This window comes from Opisthocomus hoazin, chromosome 4, assembly GCF_030867145.1.
Source record: "Opisthocomus hoazin isolate bOpiHoa1 chromosome 4, bOpiHoa1.hap1, whole genome shotgun sequence".
Taxonomy (NCBI): Eukaryota; Metazoa; Chordata; class Aves; order Opisthocomiformes; family Opisthocomidae; genus Opisthocomus; species Opisthocomus hoazin.
The window spans coordinates 73,389,050-73,406,543 of record NC_134417.1 but is presented as its reverse complement, the minus strand read 5'-3'; the positions used below and the strand labels follow the sequence as shown (position 1 = coordinate 73,406,543).

At 36.4% G+C, this 17,494-nt stretch overlaps 1 protein-coding gene across 1 annotated transcript in view; it reads left to right on the top strand.

Moving 5' to 3' along the window:
* The window catches only part of NEBL (nebulette), a 108,293-nt gene that overhangs the window by 45,234 nt on the left and 45,565 nt on the right, over positions 1–17,494 (top strand). Inside the window, 9 exon segments of the mRNA XM_075419495.1 lie at positions 494–601; positions 1,580–1,690; positions 4,593–4,703; positions 7,121–7,231; positions 7,909–8,019; positions 8,266–8,376; positions 8,875–8,979; positions 12,092–12,184; positions 17,122–17,214. Coding sequence (XP_075275610.1) covers positions 494–601; positions 1,580–1,690; positions 4,593–4,703; positions 7,121–7,231; positions 7,909–8,019; positions 8,266–8,376; positions 8,875–8,979; positions 12,092–12,184; positions 17,122–17,214 — 954 coding nt within the window.

Sequence of the window (17,494 nt, the reverse complement as noted above, 5' to 3'; positions counted from 1 at the left end):
GACAGTAGTTTTCCTTCCGTTTTCCGTCCTACAGGCACAAACAAAAGTGCATTTCAGAATGGTACTCCTGAGCCTGAAAGGGAGACCTGTGGGGCCTGGCTTTGAAACAGAGTTTGTTGGTGTTGCAGTAAATGTGTTGTTTAATGGAAACATGACAGGGGATCCTACTAAAAAGCTGCCAGCTGTTCAGACATAGGTCATTCAACCAAAATTATGCAATTAGTTTAAGGATTGTGATTGATGCTCCTCACTCCTGCTGTCTTCAAAGTACACCATTTTTAGATCTGACATTTTGAAGCAAAGGAATAAAGGACTCCAGAAAAATTTTCATTGTCTAGCTGCCCTATTTCTCCAACAGGTTAAATTTGGGAGGAGTCTTCCAAGTCAAAACCTCTAAGGAGTATGGCTAAGACAGGATTTGTCTGTCACCATGGCAAGTGATCAGATCTCACATTTTCTCAGCTGTTAACAGCCTTTATTTTAATTTTCCTAGGTCAAGTACAAAGAGAATTACGAAAAATCTAAAGGCAGATCAATGCTGGAGTTTGTGGATACACCAATGTATCAAGTTTCAAAGGAGGCTCAAAAGATGCAAAGTGAGGTTAGTAAAAATGTGTGCTTGAACTAGAAAAATTTACATCAACAGAGAAGCTAACAGACATCTCGTACTCGGGTTATGAAAATGGATGAAGCAGATCATAAATGTTTTATAAATTGAGGCTATGGCAGAACTAATAGTGAGTAGTTCTCTTTGCTATTCTGTAGCTCAGTTTTTCCTTCAAATTTGTTTTTTCTAAAAAGGCCATTGGTGCTAACACTGGACAGAGATTGCATGTAGCATCATTTAATTGAGAAGAAGCTCAAGAGGTCATCTAGATCAGAGATTACTAACTTTTTTGCTTTTTGCCTTCAATTCCATCTTTAATGAGGGAGGGTTCTCAGGTGGAAGTGAGTGAAGCCACAAAGCCCAGTCCTACCCTGTGCCTTAACTGAAAAGTGCTCCTGCCCTTTCAGCCTGGGGAGCTCAGCAATTGGGAAGGACTGTCTCCAGGCTCCATAACAGCACTGGCTATCATGTCAGGCCATATTTTTCTAACTTTTTATTAAAAACGTCCAATGGTGGAGGTTTTGTGACCTCCCAGGCAATCTAGTCCAGTGCTTTACCATCCATGCTGAGAGAGTATTTCCCTGTGTCTCTCTTGCTTCAGTTTGATTGCGTTGTTTTTGCTGTGTGTCATGGAAAATAGATGATTTCAAACTCTTGGTAGAAACTTTTATGTATTTAAAACCATTGTCCTTGTGTGCCATTTGTCTTCTCTTTTCTCTACAAAGTAAACTGTTTCTTTCATAGATCAGGTTAAACATTCTCTTTGGAAATATCATACATATGTATTTTTGTCTAAATTGTGTGTGTCTCGTCAAGATAATCTAGGCAATGAAATGAGTAATAAAGTTGCTTGTTAATGTGATAACTAATTTATGACATGGTTCATTTCTGGGTCTGTTTACAGTATTATTTCTGAAATATGCCTGGAAATGCATATGCATATACTACTAATTGTAGTTTTTGCTTCAACAGAAAATGTATCGCAAAGATTTTGAAGAAGGGATCAAGGGAAGACCCTCAATGGATTTAGACAAGACCCCAGAGTTCTTGCATATAAAAGAAGTCACTAACCTTCTGAAAGAGGTAGAGAATTTTTGTTTCTTTCTTTTTTGTGAAGTTGTAAATGAGCAATAAGGAGCATCACTACAAGCTACTGAGTGCAGAACAACTTACAGTTAACTTTGTAGCTAAATGCAAATGTGTCTTCATGAGTAAAAATTGTGACGTGTCATTTTATATTCTGAATGGTCCTGTAGTGAGAATGGATACTTTCTGAAGCTTCCTTGAAACGTGAGGAAATGATAAAGCTCAGCACACCTGAAACAGAAAAATAGAGTAAAATGAACAAATCAGATAACTCCACAGGAAATGGATTGTTGGCAGGACTTTCCTCTGAGGGCCTCAGTTCTGGAATTTGTTCCTCCCTTGGGCTTAAATAGCCGAAATTGGGTGACCTTCCAGGCATGTTATGAGAGACATCTGTTTGAGAGGGTTTTGGAGAGGGCCTGGAGTTTTCTTTCCAGGTAGATCAAGGGGTGGAAAGGAAGTTTTCTGTTGGTGTCCAGATGGCAGTTTTTCCTTTTGAGTAATTATTTCAGGTTTATGATAGTGTGTTGTGGTTATATGGATGCTTTTGAGCTGTGTGTAGCCACTTTTAACTAATTTAATTGAAATAATTATCTATAATATATGTTATGGATGAAAATAAAGACCACCAAAATTCCATAATATAACTGGGATAATACATAATCTGCTTTAAGCAAATTATGTTGGAAGGTGCAGGTTTTCCATATGCCCACTGTTTCTTTAAGATTTGTCCAATGTTCTTCAGTTGTATGTGGCATATAATTGAAATCCCTTTTTTTCCATAACTGAGAATCCTTCTATCTTTAGTAATTTTATATTGTTACTTAGAATTGTTTTCATGTTATGAGTATTGGTTGGTTCTATAGATTAAGGCTTACTATTTGACTAATTTAGAAGTAAAGGTATCAGCAAAATTCATAGTTAAAAATAGCAGAGCTGCTAGATATCCTGCATTTGAATTTGGGAGACAATAGTACTTTGTTTATGTTTTTTGTACTAAGAATTGATGTTTTTGCTGTGGCCCAAATGAAAGAATCAAGGATGCTAGAATTAAAAACCCTTGAACATTGTTCCTTTCTTTGTTCTTTAAACAACATATCCCTGTCTGTGCGAGAATTCATATGGGTGAAAAAAAGTTTTTCTTTTCACGTATTTCTTTCTTATTCATCCTCTAATAAATAATTTATTGCAATTAGATTGGCTGTCAGGTAGACAAGTCTCAAGCTAGATGTAGTTTGTGCAGTACCATTCTGTGTGTACATGCCTCATGTATGCCTACTGACTAAGGAAAAATGCAAATACTTGCATTTCGTTGAGTTAATCTTGCTGCGTGCTGATTGTCCACAGAATTGGTTAGTGCATGCGTAATTGCAGATGTGCTGTAAATGTTCATCTTTGAAAATTTTGATGTAACTTCCTTCCATAGTGCTACATGCATTAAGGCGTTCCCTAATTCTTACATCCCCAAGATTTATGACTCATTACTTAAGGAGTAAACCATGCTTGTAAGCCAGAGGGAAAGAGTATGAGAAAATGGAAATGGTATTTTAATGCATAGCTGCATGAATTTAATATGATTTTATATCCACACTCAAGGAACAGATTCAAAAACCAAAGATTACATAGCTCAAATTACTTATTATCTTTCAAGATTCAGCAAAATGATGTATTTCTTCATAGTCAAGGATGTAGCTCAGTGTTTTTGTGTGAAGGTTTGTATTAAATTTTAGGTAGATACTGCACGAAACAAGGAGAACCTAGAGTTATGAAGAAATGAAATATTTGTTCAATTACTTGTTTTTAAAGTGTCAGCTGTGTTCCAGCTTATTCTGTTGCCTTCCCACTGTAGAGAATTCTGCAAATACTTCACATTTTGTAACAATAAGAACTTTCTTCTCTGGAACGACATTCACAGCTCCTTCAGAAGAGGTAGCTGAATTTAATAATTCTAAATTAATAGAAGTTGTTTCCTGCTTCTTGTAGGACATGCCTCTGATGATAAAGAGAAGCTTCTTTAAAAATACCTGGGGTTTTTTTGTTTAAATAAAGGGCTTATACAAAGTTGCTCACTAGTGCTTATGAAATTTAATATGTGATTAGGAGTATTAATTAATGTCTATATAAATCTTTCTGAAAAACATTTTCTTCAACTCTTTTCTAGTTTCTTTCCTTAAAAAAGCCTAACCCAAACCTGGAGATGGGAAGTGCAATTAAAAATCCTTACAAAACGTAACCATCTGTAACTACCAAAGCAGGCTTACATCAGCTCTCTAGGAACTGGGAAGGGTAAAAAGAACCAAATGTCCACAAGCAGGGTCTAGTGTGCTTTTAATTTTATGCTGAATGTTTGAGTACTCTGGAGGCTGCAGTTGCTAAATGTTGATAGATTGTATTAGTGCAGTGTCTGAAGGGGGACAGAAGTGATATGGCAGGAATGCTGCTTCTACATTACAATTTATCAGGCAGTCATTTTAACAGGCCCTAGTATAATGCTCAGGGCATCCATCCTGATTGTGATCCCATCAGTGGAACAGAGGTAAAAACTGCAGCATAGCATATATTGGTCTGTAAAAGCAAATGCTTCTGCACTTAAAATGTCTGTAGAGAGGCAGCTGAGGCCCCTAAACAATCTGGTAGCGCTGTATAGGAAAGGACTATTTTTCAAGAGCACAACAGGAAAATACATGATTGCATTAAAACCTTTTCACTTTTTCAGCATTATACCTTTTGATTTCATAATTTCCAATTCTATTTTAACTCTGAAACCTGTATTTCAGCTAATTCATATTTTATAGAAATTTCAAAGAGACCCTTCAGACATTTAATAAGTGGCATTTCTTTTCAAGATCTTGCACACAATATTAAGTGGAGAAATCTCTCTCTCTTTTTTAATCCTTAGAAAGAGTATAGAAAAGATTTGGAAGAAGGGATGAAAGGAAAAGGAATGACAGTGTTTGAAGATACACCAGATTTGATTAGAGTGAAAAATGCAGCTCAGATACTAAATGAGGTATGTTATGCTAGTCAAGGTTATTGATGTCACAGAAAGTTCACTCTTTATGTTATACGCGACTGAAAATATTCCAAATTTTTTTACATGATCTACAATGAAATACATTAGTATTGAAACTAAGACTATTTCTGTTTTGCTTTAAGAATACAGAAAAGCTCTGGAAAAAAACCCCACAACAACTTATTACAAATATTTCAAATTTTCAGGCAATTAAAAGATCAATGTAACTTATTAGTGGGGACAGTAGATACAGCCTTTAAAACTGGGTTCATTTTTCCATCTCTCTATTTCTTCAGCTAGTATAATTACTATTGTAATGGAAAAAGAGTTGACTTTTAATGAACTTGTAAAGAAAAGTTAATGAAATAATTGTGAGTTTTTTGGAATCATGTACCTGCTGTCTGAAAAGAAATATTGGTAATGACTGCTAGGCATCTTGGGAAGATCTTTTATTCAAACAAACTATTCTACTTGTGAAAACCTTTTTCCAAAAGTAGAGTTGCTGCTGAAGAAATGGATTTTCTTGAGCTTGCTTCTCATCCAATGCAAATACACAGGTGGAGGCTCCTTCCAGAGTTTATTGTTAGAACTGAACTTTGGTATTAACTGTGTTGGTCTAAGTTGCTCTGGGAGTTTACCTGGAAGCACGTAAGTGTGTGATCTCCCCCATTGTGAAGGGTTGAGGGTGGAAGTGGAAGACTCCTTGATCTGTGTCCTGTCTGTTGAAGACGACCCTGAGGAACTCACGTGATTGGTAAGCCTGTGTGCTCAGCAGAGCTGCGAGCTCCAAAGCTGGCACGGCTGCAGCTCCTGTGGGTGAGCTTGCACAGACTGCCTGGGGAGCAGCAGGTGTGGGAAGGGAAGAGGGAAGGCAAAGCTCGTGCCAGACTTCATGCCTTTGAGGAGTCATTCTTTCAGGATATATATCTATCTATTTTATATATTTATATATTCTATATTCATGTAATATGTGTCTATATATATATATGTATGTTTATATGCACACATATACTTACGTAGTCATAAGAACCAGAAGGAATGCCATGCATAGGGCCAATTTGGCCCCTCTAAAGAAGTGCAGGAATACACCGCTGTAACTCCTAGGCTTCCCAGCAAGACGGTTGAGTCACCATCCCTGGAGGTGTTCAAAAACCATGTAGATGTGGCACTTCGGGATATGGTTTAGTAGACATGGTGGTGTTGGGTTGACGGTTGGACTTGATGATCTTAGAGGTCTTTTCCAACCTATGATTCTATGATCTTTTCCTTGGTGTTTTACACAATATGAAGTTGGGAGGAAACATCTGACATTCCACCTTTAGCAGAGATGAAGTGAGGGATGATGTCTTCTCACAGGTTAACTTATAGTTTTTGCAAAAAAATATGGTTTGCAAAGTGGAGAGTTGTTTTATCTTGTTCATTTCCACATCAGAGCGAGACAGAGTTGGAAACCTGAAAATGTTTTTGCTCTTGTTCTTGTAAGTGATTGGAGCACTGCACTGAGTAGAAAGACATTTTCCTTCTTTTTTCTAACTAATGTATAATCTAAAAAATAATGAACAAACAAGAAAAGTAAGAAGAAATATTGTAATTATGTGTATTTACATAGAAAAAACCCCTGTTTCTTCAGGCAGAGATAAACTAGAGTAGAAGAAGAGCGATTACTACTCTAGGAGCAGAAATAGCACTGCCTGATAGTATTTTATTTTTTTATTAAAAAACCCCCCACCAACTATTGTATACAATATTTGAGTATTGCATTTTAATATCATTTTCTGATGAACAAGAAATATTTCCTTGCTTGGATAAGCTGAAGATGAAATATTCATTTTGTTTCCTGGTTAGTGGTTATTCATAATTTATGTTGTGAGGAAAAAGCAGCAATCATGGATGAGTACTACCAGTTGCCTAATGGCTGTGGTTCAGGAAGGACCTATTAAATGAATAAATTACAACTTCCTGCTCTGAAAGTTCACTGGAAACAATTCTGTATGGTATTAGATTTCTAACATGTACTCTTTTCATAAATAAAATATTTTCTTAAAAGTGAAATGTGTTTCAATTAGACTGGCATGAAGTACCACCTTATTACACTATGTTCTGCAGAGCTAAACTTCCCCTTTACTTTAGAGGATAATTGTAGCAAGCTGTATGGACTGATTTTCTCTCACTCTCTGCCGAATTAAAAATTCAGTAATAGAGTTTTCTACATTCAATGAATAGCTCCTCAAGTTTTCCTCCTGTAGTTCATTATGTATTTTCCTGACAAAAGCTTCCCAAGTATCTTGAGCGTTGTGACGCTTAACATGGGATTTTTGATTGACTCTAAATCTTAAATTGGATCTCTTGTGCAAAAATCTGCCTGTAACTCTCTGTCTATTGTGAATATAATGCATGAAGTTTTATCTTCACAGAAACAATACAAGAAAGACCTGGAAACTGAAATTAAAGGAAAGGGCATGCAAGTTGGTCCAGATACTCCTGACATAAGACGAGCCAAGAAAGCTTCTGAAATTGCAAGCATGGTCAGTACCGTACCTGGTGCAAGCTTTCCATTTGACAGAATGCAACATATTATTGTCACTGAGAATTCTAGGGGGTGACCAATCTAGGCAGTAGCAATACCACAGATTTCTCCAAATAGCTAATCCGTTGGCTGCATAGAGTCTGAAAGTTGTGTAATCAGCGTACGGGGGAAAGTTAAGACTTCCCAGAACTTTGACCTTTCCATCATCTTTTGCAGGTGGTGCTTGTTCCTCATGAACCGCACGTGGACTGGGCTGTGTTCAGCAGATGCTGGCCCTACTGCTTTTAGGTCTAAATAGCTGCTTGTTTAGTTAGAGCCTAATGATCAACAGAGTTAGAGAGAGGTTAAATCCTTATGACCCCAGTCTTGCAAAGCACGACTGTGGGAGAAAGTCTTGTCTACACGTGCCTGTGGTAGTGGATGCCAAAGCTGCAGAGACAGGTGGATGTGAAAGGTTACATCAGATTTGAAGTAAGCAGTCTGTTAAAAGAATTTTTTAACCGGTCAGCAGCTACAGCATAGGGGTGTCATTCATAGATCCTGCAAAGCTAATGCTGTTGAATCAAAAGTTATTTGGTGTTTTAAGAATGCTCTTCAGTGGGATCACAGATGTAAGTAGGAACAGTTTAATTTGGCTGTCAGACATGTGGGTATTTCCAATGCTATTCTTTTCAGAAAGAATACAAGAAAGACTTGGAGAATGAAATTAAAGGAAAGGGAGTAGGAGTGGGCATGGATACCCCTGATATACAACGAGCCAAAAAAGCTTCTGAAATTGTAAGCCAGGTGAGTATAGAATGAATCTCTTAAGATTACTTTGGAAGTAGACGCAATGAGACGTTAAAAACATAAAATCTTCTGGAACATACTTGGGCTAAAAGGAATAAGCAGTGCACAATAAAAAATCCTAAATTAAAGAAAATGAATAATTTATTTTAAAGTCTGACCGGTGCTGTCAGAATAACTTTGAATACAGCATGGACAAATCACTATAAAATTAGTTATGGAGTTTTTTCCTTATTTTTTCTTCAGAAAGAATATAAAAAGGATCTGGAGACTGAAATTATAGGAAAAGGGATGCAAGTTGGCCCATATACTCCTGAAATAAAACGAGTCAAAAGGGCTTCAGAAATAGCAAGCCAGGTAGGCATAATTCAAAGGCTGAATGTTTTAGTTCTGTGTAACAATGAGTGCTTGACATATATTGCTCAAAATACTTGTTCTCTAGCTCTGTAGAGGCTTTCATACCCATATTAAATTAATTTACATGTAGTAAAAAATCTTACTGCATGATTTTTATTTGTATTAAGGCCTGTCATGCTAGGTAAATTGAATTTAATTGTTTACATCTACTTGCAGGTCTTTTTACATTACCTAGTGAGAAGGATATATATATACCTTGAAAGTGAAGGGAAAGTATATAATATATATGATTATATTATATATGTATGTTACATATTTTCAGTATGGCACACAGTGTCACATGTCCCACACAATAATAAAAATATCATGGAGGAGAGAGGTTGAAATAAATGCTCTACGAGGATGTTGAGGTTCATCAGCAATAAGCGTCTTTTGTTGTAGTTTGGATATTCTGAGCCCATGAAAGCAGGAAATAGACATTTTAAAACTATTTTTCAGAAAATGTACAAAGATGAAGCAGAGAAGATGCTCTGTAACTACTCTGCTGTCCCAGACACTCCAGAGATGGAGAGGGTAAAAAGTACTCAGAAAAACATCAGTTCAGTGAGTAATACTGCTTCTCTCTTCGCTTGCAACTTTTCAGATATTTTTCAGTTTAAATAGGCTCTTTTGTGCCACAGCATGAAATAGGGAACTTATGAGTAAACATTCTTTGAACCATTTGCATAATTTTCCTGGCAAAAGCTGTATCACTCACTTCTTTCAGTAAAAAAAAATACCCAGCTTTTCTAGGTGAGACACTGTTATTTTGAATTGCTAAACCATTTATACCACCTTGCCAAGCCACAGCTATTTTTAAATGAAGATTTTTTTTTCTTTTTCTATCAAGCCCCAGGATGTACTTTATTTAAAAGAACAAAAAAAATCTAAGGCTTATTACTGTACATACAAGATTTTTCATCTGTTTCCTATTGTATGTACAGAACATCAAGATTTGAGTATAAAATTAGAACGGATCAGGTTTCATAAATATATATGTCGAATGATTTTGTTATACTGGCTATATTTTTTATTTTTATGCTAGATTTAAGTTTCAGTTTATCTCTAAATATAAATTATGAGCTTAGATTTCTAAAGTTGCTTAGTTTGTGATGCATTCTGTTCCATTTCCTTTTTGGGCCCATCAATTCTGCTGTTTGTAACTCTAGCTTTGCTTGTAATATAACAGAGAAGAGATGAGGAGGAGTAAATATAGCCTCGGGAACCAAAGGCTATCCAGTTAGTGTCTGTTTTTTATGGCTATGGCAGACTAAGTAATACCAATAAAGCCAATGATTTGAGAGAAAGGAATATAAGTTACTTAAATATTTTAGTATTATCTGACACAGATGTGGTTCTTTTGCTTAGAGATATTCTCAGCTTCTCCAACTCTGCATGAGTACAAGGCCAATTAGTTTTCCTCAGCAGTGTTTACCTGCAGCTATCCCATATCACTGTGGCTTCACTAGGGGAGTAAGAGCCTGCGGGAAGAGGAGAGGAGAAAACTCTCTGAGGCTGCTCGAGGCAGTGGTCTCTCCTGTAACATCTTCCAGCCATTACCTGCTCCTTTTCTTCCTTCAGAAGCTGAAAGCTACATCTTTCTAATAGGAACTGTTGACAGGCCCACTGGCCCCAATTTTGTTACTTGTAATCTTCTGGTTTTGGATGGTGCTGTGCAGCACGGTGTGACGGTGATTAGCACCATATCTCATGTCACTGGCATCCTAATGTGCTACGCTGAAACTCCATGCAACAGAGGGGATCCAAGCTAACCTCTGCTGGTCTGCTTTCCTCCCTGCTCCAGTCTTTGCTAGCTTTTGATGAAGTCCTGAAACAGGTCAGTGGGTCTGGCAGTGTGGACTCTCTCACAGTTAGATACCAGGCACATAATACCTTCCACTAATTAATTAGGCCTTGACAAGCCTCTGATGCATCTGTACCCCTTGCAGCCCTGTAGGCCAGTGTGAGCGTTCAGTGCCAAGGCTGACAATTATCCTCTTTGTTAATGTGCTAGATAATATGAAATAAATATATTTTATCTTTGAGGTGATTTGTGTTTGCTCTATTTTGTGATCATCCTTTTTCTGTTTCTGAGCTGGACCCTCCAAATGTAGGAAAGCAGTTTATAGCTGTGATTGAATTACCATTTTTTTTTCTTTCTCTACATTTTAATCTTTCAGCATTCTGTGCAAGTTAGATTATAAAGTTAAGTTAGTTTTTACCAGGTTTAGATATCACTGGGAGCAGCCCCAACATAAAAAAATTAATGACCCCTAATAGGCTTCTGATTTTTGGATTTTGTATTGAGTTCTTTCCTGCCATAAGGGACAAAAAAAGTGGCTAGCTCTGCAGATAAGATCAGTGCTGCTTTTAGCTCATTTGGCAGATGATTTACAATAGGATATTTATTGCACAGTCATCTCTTTCATAGAAAAATTCCCAGCCCCAACATTTTTTACCACAGCCTCCTTGGTAGAGGAGAAAAATATATGTAGATCAGGCTACTGTGTAAATCTTTCTACCTTGTACTGACATGTAGGTGCTAAAGAATTTTCAGGTTCTTGCTTATAAATTGTCTCTGTTCTTGAGAGTTAAAAAAAAATTCTGAACGGTTAAAGGTTTTCTGAATATTTAAAATGAGTTGTAGACGTAAATATTTCATTCTCCTCTAGAATATTTGGCATCAAGAATGATGTTTTATTGTTTAAGGTTTATTGATAGGAAAAAAAAAGTTGAATAAATCTTGGCTTAAGAAAGGCAGAAATACTAAATGGTGAAGATTTATTTTATGAACTGCAGGATCAGACTTGTTTTTACACTACCAGCCTGGAAATACTTACTGGAATGGCAACAGCTGTGACACAAATACTGAAATTCATATAAAACTTCTTTAGGAGTTTTCCAGTGTGAACTAGTGCTTTATGGCTATTTAAATTATACCCACATTTGGAATTTGTGGAGCTCTTATTGACTGTCGCTTTCAGTAACTTTGAATGACTGATTCTACTGATGCGCTTTGTGTTTTGTCCTTTAGTGAAACAATTGATAGAGAGGAGAATTATATAAACAGCATGTGTATCTTTCCAGAAGTGAGCTTTGTTTTAGATGCAGTCCTCAGCTTTCTGGCTTGAACCCAGAAATCAAAAAATTGCATGACTTGGATTGTAGGTCTGGTTGTTCTGGTTATTTAGTCATGAATATGTCAATTTTTTGGTTTGTTAAATTAGAAGTAATAGTATCTGTTCACTACTCAGAGTATTCTAAGATCTAAAGATTAAAAAAAAAATTCAAATCTTGCATGTACATGCACGTTCAATTACACTGAAATGAGTGAGATTACTCAAGCATGAAGTTGCATTTGTAAACGTTTATAGATTATGATCTAAATTTTAGTATTATTTCCAAAGTTAAAACTATCATTACAAACACTTACAAATGTTTGAGGTCAGTCTAGAGGATGATAATAGATTATCTGGGTTGCAGCTGAAAACAAACAGAATGTTATTATAGTTATTGATAATTGGTCTGATTTAAGAAAAATTGAAGTATTTGCTTTCTTAGCAAGATTTATAGTCAGATCAATTTGGAACTTGGAAGATTGCCCAGCCATTTTATGAGAACTTGTACTTGCATTGCTAACAGTCTCATAATGAGTTTTTCTTTTGGGGAAATGAAGGTGTTGTATAAGAAGGAAGTAGGAGCTGGCACAGCTGTAAAAGAGACTCCAGAGATTGAAAGAGTAAAGAAAAATCAACAGAATATTAGTTCGGTAAGTGTTATTAACATTAATTATTCTCATGTGAGTAAACGGTGGTCAAATTTTTTTTCCATCTTTACTAATAATTCTACATTTTCATATCACACATCTCATTCAAATACTGCTCTACTGGATTTTGGATATAGAATTTCATTCTAGTAGAGTTAGAGCTCCACTCTAGTGTAGTTCTGTGTCCAATGGTAGAGTTTCAAATTGGAGCATCATGAAAAATAGGAAAAATTTTAAACACTTGAGGAAAGAGTTTTGTCTTTCTAGAGTGAGAAACACGAAATGTATGTCCTGATATGACAGACTGAACAGCAGTTGTAATTTGCAATTTAGAGTACTATCATATTACAAAAAAGAAAATCTGTAATGTTCCTGCAGAGTCTATGTGTATTACATAGGGGTTGGTACACTTCGCACTTCAAGAAGAGGAAAATGGATGTGCAGACTCGACCTACCTGAAAAGGTGGAGGGTTTGTGCTGCTTTACATGCTGATGGCAAGTTGATCTGTGGATCTCATGAGGCTGGTTCCAAACTGATGTTGTTTATCTGTGGATGCCCAATGACTTTGGCACTTCAATGGGCAACTAAAAATAAAATATCAAAATGAGAGTTTTCTACAAGTAGAACAAACTCTTCTGATAAATATGTGACAAAGCTTGGAAAAAAGTGGAAAAGTGACTGTCAAGCAAGAAAACAATTGTAGCTGCATTGGTCATTTGTTTGGAATTTCTGCTGCGGAGTCCTCTGGAGTTGTTTTTGTGTTTGTGACATGAATTTTCTGATGATAGATGCTTTTTTAAAAATGAAGTTGGAAAGTAACACATAGACATGACACTAGATTGTGTTTAACTATTAGCTGAAATCCAAATTAGGGACACTGGATGCCTATTCTACTACAATTTCCATGTTTACCAAGTATTGTTAAATAGTGCATTTCCCATCGAGGTAAGGTCAGGTAGGGAATTTCCATAAAATTTTGAAAAATACATCTTTTTCTTGGAATTTTTGTCTGTTCCATTCATCACATTTCATCTTGTCATTTTGAGTCACAGTGCGATTTGGAGATTCAGTGCAAGCTATCATGTGTCGTAAGTCCTGAAACACCATTTCTGATTGGGAAGCTGTAGGTTTTCTTGATTTGAGGGTGGTTTTGTTTGTTTTGATTGTTTTTTGTTTTTTTGGTAGTTGGTTGTTTAGTTTATCCCCCCTCCTATGCTTTAGGGTTTTTTTAGCGGTTCTACAAACAAAAACCTAACCTCCTGTTACCTATTTGAATTCCATTTACCATGGACATTTATTTTGAGGATAGTCACACACAGGGGCTTGTTAGGAGTAGTCTTACTCTAATGCTTTTTCTCAATACCTTTCAAAGTGAAATGGAAAAATAGTGTGCAGTGGTCTTGCTGTTTTAGAAATCCTAAACAGTGATGAAGAGGGGAAAATCAAAGGTGGATCAGTATGCTAGTAAACACACTTGGAAAAAAGCATATCAAGAGAAACACAAAATGTGTTAGTGGTTTAGTGGTATGATGTAAGCAGCAGGACCTTTACCTTGCTAGTCTGTGTGTAGAGTTACTATTTTACAAAAGATATTTTATTATATCTAGTGTAGTTGACATTACTTGCCTTGCATAATATTTATTTAAAGTGCGGAATACCAAATCTAAAAGCAATGTGCAAGAAAGTTTTATATGTCAGTAAGATGGAAATTATATTGTGCAATTTACAGGAGTCCCAAAGGAAGGGTAAATTACACCAATTTTGACTCCATTAGATTTGAACATTTTACAGATATCTTTGAATTTAGCCAGAAGGACTTAGGACAGCTTTAAAACTATTTGCTGAGCTAAGTGAAACTATGGAATGTGAAGCACATCTGCAGTGCAAAATCACCCAGAACATCAAATGAAAGTTAACACTTGCTGTACAACCAAACCATGCAAAAACATCCATTGCATCATGTTCTGAAAGTGATCAAATTCTTCTGGATGACATATGTTGGAGACAAAGCTCAGAAAGGTCTGTATTCAAATCCTAAAAAACAAGGTGGTGACAGCCAAAGTGGCTGAGCTCACCTCACCTGTTGTGGTGAGTGGTTTGGAAGAAGCAGCCTCCTAAATAGTTGGAGTCAAGGTCTCACAGAACTTTGAAAGCAAACATCAGACCCACAGACTGTAACTGAATGTGAACTGAGAAGCTACAAATAATGAAGAGGATTTTTTAAAAACTTGTTTATACTGAGGGACAGACAGGGCTGGACACAGCACGAGGAAGAAGGCTGTTGGGAGAAGATTGTAATTGTGGTTTTGTTTGTGTGAAATCCATGAGGCAACCCCTGTGATATGTCAGTCAACACCACGAAGCTGGGGCCTGATTAAAGCTCAACCAACGGACATTTTGAAGCATTTTAAGGACTAGTAGCACTGCCAATTCTTAAGCTTACCTAATAGTCTCTATTAAAAGACCCTTTTTCCAGTGGTTTAATACTTCTGCCAATCCTAAACTGTCTGGACTGAAATTTTCCATTCCTGGTGTGTGCTTTGGGTTGGATTGGTTTTATTTTATTTATTTATAAATTTCAGCCAAAGCAGCTTCCAAATATGAGCATAGAGAAAAACAAGTTGTTTTGCCTGTGCTAAAAGATTTGGCATTCACCAGAAGTACCATGACTTGAAGAAGAGTGTTTAAAATTATCTACTAAATGATATTTGGTACAGTGGATTTGGGAAAAAAAGAGGCTAGGGATGAGGAACTGAAAGTGTAAGAGAACTTGGTCATGGACAAAATGGAAAGGCCAAATATGGGGAAAGACAGGCAGAGTGATGTGCTTCTGTGCATGGGTGCCTCCTTCCAGGAGTGCTGAAACAGAACCCAAGGTCATTTAGACTCATCATTCCCTCACTATCAGCATGTATCTGAGGTATCCTTAGTCAAACATTTTCCCCTTCTTTGATGATAGTGTCCACAGATGTAACAAACTATGATGGTTCTCATGGGTTTGTGCAGTCAATCTAAACAAACCACAAGGAGCTTAAGATGAAGGCACATGAAGGAATGTACATTTGTAGTTTTTAACTCATGAGAAGTTGCCACTCCAAGAGGTACTTTTAGGGAGTATTACTAAGGCCACTAAGTCAATACGCAAAAGCAAGAACCTGATTTCAAGTCCCTGTGTCTAGATCTGATGATCGAATGCCAAAGTATATGATTTTATACTTTGTTGTGAGACAGACCTGCTCTGGTTTTTCGTTTTGCAAAGTACAGTTCAATGGGAGTTTTCATTTGAATGCAGGTGCCGTATAACCCTATGTTTTTTAAAATTCTGTAGCCAGATTAGCTGTTGCTTGTCTCTGCTCTCTAGTAAAAATAGTACTTTTCATTGTCACAATTCCCTTTTATTTCCTTTTACCACAAAATTAGTGAATTAAAGCATGTGGAAAACTCAGATGCTTTAGTGAGGAGCAACATAGAAAAGCTCCTGAAGAAATCAGTAATTCTGTCATCAAAGCAGGACCTTAAAGCAGTTAAAGAAAAAAACAAATGAACAGTCATGGTCTGCATGCAAGCTACTCACTAAGTAGGGGTCATTGATTGTGTGTAATGAATGAGGTAGAATTCTCCTGAGAGAAACAGCTTTTGGTAATAGAGAAACAAGATTATACAGCACTTAAAGAGGAAAAGAACGAAGTAGCACAAGATATAATAAAAACTGTATATGGAGAAGATTTGTACAAGCGGCAGAACTAAGGTTACATTTAAGTTGAGTCATTTTCCGATATCGGAGTCCTTGATTTTGCAGCCTTCAAATGTATTTAACAGAAGTTTTGTGTGTAATATGAAACAGTACAAATTTATTCATTACGGTGTTCCCTTGTTCTTAAAGTACTTTTCCTTCCTTGACTCTTGGTAATGGAAAATGTTTCCAACTATTACGTTATACCGCACACACAATTTTGAATGTTTTTGTGAATTTCACTGTTTTATTACCATTATAAAAAAGAAGATAGCATGCCATATTACTGTAAAGGATGGCATGGTCTACAAGTATTATTTATTTTATAGTGGCATAAGAGATTTGAAGCTCAATTTGCTAAGTACTGGAGGTATTTAGTAAAGGACAGTAAGAAAAAAAAATGCACAGACTTGTCAAAGATGGCCACTTTGGATAGTGTATGGAAAACCAGAAAATATGATGCCTTTCCTTTTAGTGTACCACATTCACTTAACCTTACAATTCTTTCTCATTAAGTTGAATTACAGTTTTGGTACATATGGTGTATAACTGAAGAAATTTGAGTTCTGTGCATCTTTCAAATTATGGAGCCTACTGTATTCAAACATACTACTGTTTAGAGGAGATTAAAAGTGGCAAAAGCAACAGCATCTTCAAAGGCATCATCCATCCAAACATCTGCATTCTCTCTGATGTGTCTGTGTGTTTTTAGAAAACTGGAATGAGACTGTGAAGTCATTTGCCCTATTAAGAACACATCTGTGAAATGTTAAGTTTCTGAAATGGGCTGGTAGACTCCATAGCAAGATGACAGCAAGACCAAGTCATTGTCAGAGTGATGCAGATCTCCAGGTAGCATATGCAGCATCCCAATTCTCATCGAATAATAGAATCATTTAGGTTGGAAAAGACCTTTAATATAATTGAGACCAACCATATAGCCACAATCCCATGTGATATATATGTTGTAAGAGTTTTGGAGTGCTAGACTTGTTATATACACTCTCTGCTACAAGATGCATCGGAGACCCTAGCAGCCTGTTTCAGAAATTAAATGTAACTGGTTTTTTTCAGGTCAATAGTGTTGATAGGTGTGATCTAGCTGTGCACTATGTGTAAGGGAAAGATTAAAAAATGTTTGTTGCAGTTTAGTGCTTGTCTGTATCTTCTATAGATTGCTAATATTTTGTAATATTTATTGTGCAGATTAAATACAAAGAAGAAATTCACCATGCAACACCTATTTCTGATCCACCCGAACTAAGGAGAGTTAAGGAAAACCAGAAGAATATTAGCAATGTGTGCCCCATTTTCATTGCTTGCACACTTCTCTCTGCTGTATTAAATGTGTTTGTGCCTCAGTGAATATGTCTGTGGTGTTTGTGCTAGCTCCTGTTTGTCCACAAAGACTAATTTAATCCATTAATGGTAAAATAACTCCTTAGCCTTGCACTTTGATTAACATCAATGAGAGTGAATTATTCCTGTTGAAGTATCAATTGTCTGTGTCTGAAACAGAACTGCAGGAAGGTAAGTACTAAGTATCATGTGGAAAGATGTGGGTGTTTATTAAGGAACG